Below are 8,671 nucleotides of genomic sequence, written 5' to 3'. Positions count from 1 at the left end.
TGGCCTGGGAGAAGTCTCGAACTGCACCAGAGGCTTCAGATCTTCCCCAGCTCACTGGGAGGAGGCCACCAGGCCACTCTGCCCTGTGGCATGGAGAAAGTCTCAGTAAATCATCTTTTTTTTATCTGTGTGGCTGAAGGAAGAAGCTCAGCCTTTGCTGGTCACATTATTTCAGGCAACCACAGCACCCACCAGCTCTGCAGCTGAGCCACTCTTGTCCAGACGCAATACCCCAGTTGCCAAAATGCCATCACCTTTCCCATCCTCTCCCCTGCCCCCACCTCCCTGGGAAAAAAAATAAAAAAATAAAAAAATCCCCTCTGCAAGCCATCAGGGGTTAATGTTGTCAGCCATGACGTCAGGATCCCAATTTGCCCAGAGAGTCCCCCTCCCCATCCACAAACTCCCTCTCTCCTCCCTTCCTCTTGTGACTTTGCAATGAGCAGCAAAACTCCACAGGAGCTGCGGCAACAGCACTAGGGAGACATCCAGCCTCCCTCGGAGAGCAGCTCTCTCCACAGACAGGGGTTTATTTATTTTCTACACATGCATATGTATATGCATTTGGTTACTGGGTTGCATTTGTTTTTCCTTTTTTTAACCCTTTCAGAAAAAACCCCAAGCCTTCCAAGTGATGAGCCTGAGATTTTCCTAAAATAAAATCACAGCACAGTGGGGTTGGGTTGCTTCCCCTTCCCCCTCAGAAAATAAGGAAGGAGCGGGGAGCAAGTAGGTAAAATCCAGAATAAAATCATATTGCTAGATAACTCACACCTCCCCCCTCACTCACACACACACACACACACACACACACACACACACACAATCTTTCTCCTCCTCCTCCTCTTCTCTGAAGGTGGGTAGCAGGAGCCATGCAACATCTGCAGAACCGGATGGCAAAAGAGCAGGAGGAAAAATAATCCAAGTGGAGTGCTCAGGGGACACTGAGTTCTTTTTTTTTTCTTTTTCTTTTTTTATTTTTTCTTCTTCTCCTTCTTCTGCATACCTGTGAGATTTGATTTCACATTTTGCTGAGCCCATTTTGGGGCATTTTATTTTTCTTTCTCTTGGGATTTTCTCCATTGCCAGAGGATGTCTCTTGTTGAAAGGATGCTGAAAGGAAGAAGAAACGAATTCTTTGACTGGCACTGAAGGAGGGGGGGGATATTTTTCCCCCACATTTTTATTTTTTTTTTTTTAATTATTCTTTTTCTCTAGGAAATCACTAACTGGGGGGGGTTGGTTTCTTTTTTCCCTCCCCCCCTTTTTTTGGAGGGGGATTTCAGAAGATCCATCCTTCTTTCCCCTCCCCTCCAAAGATTTTTTTTTTCATCCTTCGTCTTTGTGGAAATGTGGACATTTCAGGCAGACAGATTGAGTGGAATTGTCTCTGCTTTAGCAGCTCTTTGTCTCGCCTGCTGTGCGCAAAGGTAAGGATTGCGATCCCAGGCTGCGGGGACAGGGGGGCTGATACAGGATTTGTTTGTTTTGTTCGGGGTTTTCTCCATCGATCTGCATGTGGGAAAGGGGAGGGGGTTCTTTCCCCAAATCGCTTCCCCTGCTGCCTGCTGTTGTTATTTCCCAGCCCATGTCATTTTAGGGGGAGGAGGGATGCTCATACATGAGATGTGGAGCAGAATCTCTGCAGACGGAGCCCACTCACAGCCCACTCGCAGTGCGTCCCCCACACTCCGTACGCGACCTGGGGGAAAACAGCAAAATGAAGCGTTTTTCCGGGGAAGATGGTGTCCGCAGGAGCTGACAGAGCGCACGGCACATACGCACCCCGGCACAGGGCTGCCTTGGCCATGCCTGTGTCTGTACACACACAGTGCACATGCAGCCACACTCACATCCAGGCTGCTGTGCCTCTACCAAAGCCCCGGTCTGCGCTGTACGGGAAGCGATGCCGATGTCTCTGCCTCCACGCAGATTTATGGCATGCAACACAATCATCTGTGGGTGTGATCGGTTCGGACACAGCCCTGCGTGTGCGCATTCATCCGTGCCCATTCAGGTGCACACACGTGTGTCACCACACACGTGCAGAGCACAGCACGCTTTACCTGCTCTGTGTGCAGCCGTGTACATGTTTGCACTGATACCCTCAGTACTCAGGCTGCAGCTATTCCTGGTGTGCGCCTTGAGCCCTCCGAGCAGCCAGAGGTGCAGACACCCATCCAGCCTGGACAAGGTGCACGGAGCACACCTGTTTGCTCTGACACAGGCGTTTATCTGCTGCCTTCACACACACACAGGAGTAGTGCTGTCTCCTCCTCCTCCTCCTCACACATGCGGGCAGGTGGGTTTGTACCTCTGCTGACAGCTTGCATGAAGTCTGCTGGGGAGGGAGCTGTGACATTTCCTTGCTCAGCCATGCACACTGAGCAGCGCGTTCCTGACGCACACATGCAGGTCCCTGCACAAGCTTGCAGATCTTTATATACAAAGATTTATGTTCCCATAGTTATAAACACACACATGCGCAGATTCATGCCCACCTTGCCCACACCATTCATGCATGGTTCCACAGTCTATGGACGCATACACAGGCATGCTTAGAGGCAACATCCAAGCATATGTGTAAAGAGCGATGCCTGTATCAAAAGCCTTTGCTCAGACATGTCCTTGCATGTGTGTATATCTGCTTTTCTCCAGGACTGATGTTCACCTACAGTTTGCATGTATAGCTGTGCACACCTTGGAGACAAAACACTCTCCCATGTGCACATGCCTTCATCTATTCCCACACACCCCACCCAGCAGCACAATGTGCATACGTGTGGATGTTTGGCTGCAAGTGTACATGTATATGCAAAGCACACCCACAGCCAGGGACACAGTACTCAAAAATTCAGTTCACAGGCTGGATGTATGTGTTCCCTAAGTGGATGCAGACCCACATTTGCCAGGAACAGCAGTTACAGCCAGCTGCTCGCCCACAGTGGGCAAATGCACAGCTTACCTGTTCAGTGAGAGGGACATGGCTTTTTGGATCAAAAGAAGCACTGAGAGGCAAGAGACCTTGCCCTTAATCATGATGCCAGTTTATGCTCTCACAGGGCCAACTTGTAGCTGATGAGGAAGAAAGAGCCCATATATCCCTCTTCCCACTCTGCCCTTTTCTCCAAGGCCCCTGGCACATTGGTTACTGTCTCTGCCTCAATTTCCTTGCCTATATTAAGGAGGTAACACTGCTTCCTGAGTGTATGTCCTGTATGGAGCTAAACAGCAGTGTCTAGATCCCTTGAGAAATACACAGTGTCTATATTATGAATATGGGAATCTATGAATATAGAAACTTGTGAACATGGAAATCTAGGTATCTAGGAATGACTAGAGATGAACAAATGCTGGTGCACACTATCAATCCACAGTGAGCACATATACATAAGCATGTTGCAAAACCTCACATACCTGCATAGAAATCCACAGGTGCAAGCAGAGCTTGCAAGCTTAGACACTGTGTTGTGAAAATATCCACCTGTGTGCACCTCTCTGGCCTTTTTACAGTGATAAAAGCAATGCAGTGAAGAGCTGTACCCCTCTAAGGTGCATGCTCAGGAGCACAGCTCAGACACTTGCCCCCCAGCACAAGTGCTGAACAGTTGGTCCATGCCCCAAAGCTGGGCCTGGGAAGAGTGCTGCCTCACATTTGCACATCCCTGTTCAGTTGAGAAATCCCTGCAGATACACAGCCTGTGCATCCATGCCTTAATGCATGCCCAGACTCCCCAGTGGTCCCACATGCCTCCACCCACAACTGTATGGACAGTTTGGGCACTCAAGTCTCAGTCACTCAAGTCTCAGGCACCCACAAACGCCTGTTTCTGTGCTCCTACATAAACTGTGTCCACAGCCCAGTGTCTCATCACAACCCAAGGAGCAAGATCAGGTCCCACTGTCACCTCCACACAGACTTGGATGTGGTCACACAGTTGCACACACATTTGTGCACATTTCACAGCTGTGCCCTAGAGCTCCAGCGCTTTCATGGATTTGCATGTATGTGTGCACAGGCAGGGAGGCTGTACATCCTCCGTACGGTCAGGAGAGCGTGCGTGTCTGTCTGTCTGTGTGTGCGAGCAGACACACAGACATGTCAGCACAAACCCTGGTGTCCAGTGTGGCACGGGGCTAACTGCCGAGGTAGTGATATGCTGCAGCTTTCCAGCTTGACTTGGATGGATGTGGGAGGTGGCGTTGACAGGGAGACATGCTGTTGTGGTGGGTGACTGCAAGGAGCAGCAGTTGTCATCAGCAGGGTCTCTGTTTCCATGCAAAGCAGGGGATGGGGGTGGCACAGAGGCTGGGTTTTCAGGTAGAAAACTTATCTACCCCCCAGCACTGAATAGGTTAATATTTTTAGCATCCTCTGCTTTCTGGTTTCCCACCATCAGTTTTGCTTTGGCTCTTGGGCTGTTATTAGAGAGAGCTCCCTTCTTGCTGAAATGGCTAGAGGAGCTGGATCAGTGTTAGGGAGGATGGCTGCCCACCCTTTGTGCAAGTCAGAGGGTTGGGAGGGAAAGGATCACTGCCCTGGCACAGGGAGCAAAAGATGGACTCCTTCACTGTCTGTCTGTTGATTTGCGTTGCTAAGAGTCACAGTGATGCTGGGTGACAGAAAATGAATTTTTACACGCTAAAGACCAGCCGTATGTTGAGGACATAGATAAAAAAGAGCTTTGTTCTTCGCTTTACTTCAACAATATGAAGAAATACCTGGGTGCACTGAGAAGCAGAGGTTGTACTGGGGTGTGCGACAGTGCAGGGCACCTGCTGGGGAGGGACTTGGGTAGCGGGGACCTCAGCGTGTGACAAGTCCATGCTGTGTAGTGGGAGATTGGGAGCAAGTGCCCAGCGTGGCAGGGGAAGGGGAGAGAGCCCTGCAAGAGAGAGGCTGCAGTTGCCCTGTGCACACCTTGGTGGAACAGAGAGGATAATTCCTGTGTGTGTTTGTGTGTGTGTGTGTCTGTGTGTGTGTGTCTGTGTGTCTGTGTGTGTCTGTGCACCCACCTATGGGCAGAGCACTGTGAAATCCCCTGAGTGTGCAGGTGGGTGGCTGGGGATTGGGTGTGTGTGGTGAGCGGTGCCTGTGTTGAGGGGGTACCAGCCTGGCAGAACTGCTGGGATGCAGACACACACCAGGCAAGAGAACAGGGGGATGGAGTTTGGAGTAACCAGGAATTGGGGTGAGCAGCAGAAGAGGAGCCAAAATACCAGCTGAGACTCCTGAGCCACCCCCAAGGATGGCTTAGGACCCCTGGCAGGCCTGTGGGTCCCTGGCAAGCTGGGGGCCAAGAGCTGTGCCAGGGACAGAAAATACAAGTGGGAAAGGAAGCGGGGAGGCTCTGCCCATGGCTGAGGTGTCTGTAGCACAAACAGGCGCTTTGGTGCCGTGGGCAAGAGGGATGTTCTTGTGGTGCTTCCCAGCTGGGACCCCCTCCTGTGGGGCTGGTGGCACATGGGATGACAAGGACTCTCTTCTTTTGTCTTTCAGCCCATCCACTGGGAATATTTCTGTGGTGAAAGAGATTGTGGACAAACTGCTGAAGGGCTATGACGTCCGCCTCAGGCCTGACTTTGGAGGTATGGTGGTGGCCGGTCTTGGGGAGCAGAGCCTGGGGGCTGTTGTGTGTCTGTGCTGCCGGCTCAGCTGCTCACAACATGCACTGACCCTACGAAACACTCTCACCTGACTTCTCCTCCCCACACAACATTTGCTAGCGCTCATCTTCTTCTTGCTTCCTCCCTCACATTTCTTTCTTACCTCCTGGTTTCCCTTCTCCTTTCACCAGCTCCTCTCCTCCTGCCATAACCATTTTCTGCAGACAGCTGGGGAGTTGTCCATGGTCTGATATTTCTGAGGAGATTTTGCTGGGACAGAGACACTCTGCTGTTTCTCTACTCCAAATTTTCCTCCAGTGCAGACGACAGGTCACCCTTCTCCACCTCTATTCCCAATATCAGATTTTTTAGCTTTTTTCCCTGTGGAGGGTTGGGGTGTCCATTGGCAGGGCTGTTGGTCAGTCTGCCAGGCTGCTCTCACAGCAACAATATGGGATAAAATATTCCCTGGGGAGATGGTGGCCTTGCTCCTTATTTGGTTGGAGATGTGAGGATCTGCAATTCCTCTCTTGTGTCCTGTGAGCAAAAAGGAGAACTGAAATAGCCTTCCCTTTCTTGTCTTGGTGGAGATGAAACATAAAATAATCCTTGTGTACCATCATACTCCAGAGCACAGTTGAGGTCTTTTGTTGGAGAGGAGCAGGCAGTGGAGAACTACAGCTCACCACATAGGAGGGGGATTTGGAGGACTTCTGGTTTTAGCCTGAAGAACTTAGCTGTTTTCAGTCTTTTCTGGGCAATGCTATTTCCTCCTCATGAGGAGATGTGTGGGATTGGGAGATCTTCAGCCTGCAGGAGAACAGGAACCACATTGAGATGTCCTTCTCCTGATGACTGCTGGGAAGCATAATCATGCTTGTGCTCTCGAGGGGAGAGGTGCCAGGGCTGAGTCCGTGGTGATACAAGGGAGGAGTTTTCTCACAAAGGGCCTGATCCAGAGTTTCTTGAAGCTGGGGGTGGCGGAATATCCTCACTGATTTCATCAGGTTTTGAAGTCACCTCAGTGTATTCCAGTTTCCTATGACCTCATGAACAAACCCATCTCTCTGTGAATCCTTGGTTTCCCTGCCCCCATCCACTCAGTGCCCCTTTTCCTTTGGCAGAGACTGCCTTCCCTCCCCGCGCTCACCGTCCCCACTCCCCTCACCACTGCTCTGTCCCCTGAGGTGGGGCAGGGACTTTAGGCAGCAGCACCAAGTGCTGCTGAGCTCTGGCCTCATGGAGGACTGTGGGATGGGGGAGATGCTCATCCCTCCACAGTGCACGGGGGGCATCTGGGGGGTCACTTCAGAGCAGTGGGGAGGCTTGCAGCGCTCTGCAAGGAGACAGGGGTTCCTCCTCTCTCTTCTCTCATTTGAATGTGGGGTTTGATTTAAAGGTTCTGTCTGGGAAACATGCAATGTCCCTATTAGCTGGCCAGCCCCAATTGCAGGAATTGGTGCAGTCACATATCATGATGGAGAGAACTGCAGATATGACATAAAAACTGCAAGAAAACCATACTGTAAGCTATTGAGGTGATTATGATACAGTAAACCAGGAGGTGATCTGGCTCCACAGAGGCACAGAGCAGAGGGGTGCAGCAGGGAGCTGTGGGGCTGGAGGTCCAGCAGCCCAGGTCCATTTCACAGCCTGTGTGCTCTGACACCAGGTCCCCAGGGCATCCACCCACCCCCCTAGGACATGGACCACCCCTTCCTTTAGCCTGGGCAAGGCAGCACAGGGCTTGGTGCAGGCAGCACTGCTGACCCTGCCAGCTCTGTGCGGTGCACGGGTTGGGCTCGGCAGGCACTGCGTCCTTCCTGACTGTAAAATAGATGGTTTTGGGCAACCATTGCATTTCAATTGATTTTACTCTGAATTCCCAAAGTACAAACTGCATTTTCCCTCACTCAGGTAGAGAAATAGAAAGATGACAGTAACCCTCTTTCCTGTACTCATTTCACTGTTGCCTTTCACCTTTTCTTGTCCTTCCCTCTGCTCGTGAGTGCAAAGTCCTGGCTGGCAGCACCAGTGATGGTGCCTTTGGTGCTGGGTGTGCAGGGATGCCTTAACTCTCAGCATGATTGGCCCCCTCCCCTTGAGGATAAGCTTATCTGGACAAAATTTCCCTTGCAACATTTACAGATGAGGGAAGGGTGAGCTGAGAGGTGAGTCTGAAAGCTGGAGATCATTAGCATTACAAGCCCAGGGGAAAGGGGTGGAAGTTTCCTTGCACCACTGCTGTCCCCAGAGCTCACCAGTTGTCTGGGCCAAATCCATTCCTAGGAGAAATCCAGTGGGATCACACCAGGATGCATCTAACCCTTTGTAGCTTCTAGTTCACCCACAGCCCCTCTCCTGCTGTGGAGAGGGCAAAGATCCCCCCAATAAATCATGTGCAGCTGGAAAAGGCACACTTTGGGCAAAGCCCTGGAAGCTGTGTCTGCGCAGACTTGCCATCTCTCAGGGACACGTGGGACTGGACTGAACCTCAGTCCCAGCAGCCTGAGGACTGGGCTGTTCTCCAGGACAGTGCCCCACAGTCTGCCTTGTGCTCTACTTGGACCTTTGTGTCACCTCTCGGCTGCATTCCATCTGGGCAAGAGGGGTGTAAGCCATCTCTGCTGGGGCAGGCAATCACTCTTTACCCTCTTGTGCTCTTTCCCCAGGAAGACCAGTTAGAATGAGCTGTGAATGGCTGAGGCAACACCTTGGAGGGGTGGCAGGTCCTGCTTAGAGCCATCTGCCCCAGTGGAGCCGCATGGGTTGTCTCAGGGCTGGCCCAGCAGTGACTGAGAGGTCTGGCTGCACAGGTAGCTGCCTGCAGGAGGAGTGGACAGGACTGGAGCAAAGAAATCGCTCAGTTTCCTGTGAGCCAGGCTGAACTGCTCCAAAGAGCATCTCTATAAGCCAGAGTCCTCGGCTGTCTGCAGCTCAAGAATGAGGGTGTTGGGGGCAGGAAGATCAGAGCAGACAGCATTGGGTACTCCAGAGGTGCAGGCAGAGAAAGGTCCTTCCCAGACAGATTCCCATGTGAGAAATGCAACCCACAAAAGGAATA

General features: G+C 51.6%; 1 protein-coding gene across 2 annotated transcripts in view; it reads left to right on the top strand.

Moving 5' to 3' along the window:
• Positions 1-805: 805 nt before the first annotated feature.
• The window catches only part of LOC104520483 (gamma-aminobutyric acid receptor subunit beta-4), a 73,664-nt gene continuing 65,798 nt past the window's right edge, over positions 806-8,671 (top strand). The window contains exons 1-2 of one of the 2 annotated variants that reach the window (XM_010162185.2): positions 806-1,430; positions 5,501-5,589. In XM_010162185.2, the coding sequence (XP_010160487.1) occupies positions 1,351-1,430; positions 5,501-5,589 (169 nt within the window). In that variant the 5' untranslated portion in view covers positions 806-1,350. The remainder of the gene's footprint in view (positions 1,431-5,500; positions 5,590-8,671) is intronic. The other variant, XM_010162184.2, reaches the window with a different exon arrangement.

The sequence above is a fragment of the Antrostomus carolinensis genome, unplaced genomic scaffold (assembly GCF_000700745.2).
Source record: "Antrostomus carolinensis isolate BGI_N321 unplaced genomic scaffold, ASM70074v2 scaffold10162, whole genome shotgun sequence".
Lineage (NCBI taxonomy): Eukaryota > Metazoa > Chordata > Aves > Caprimulgiformes > Caprimulgidae > Antrostomus > Antrostomus carolinensis.
Note: the sequence above shows the minus strand (reverse complement) of the source record. Positions and strands in the feature narration are given on the sequence as shown.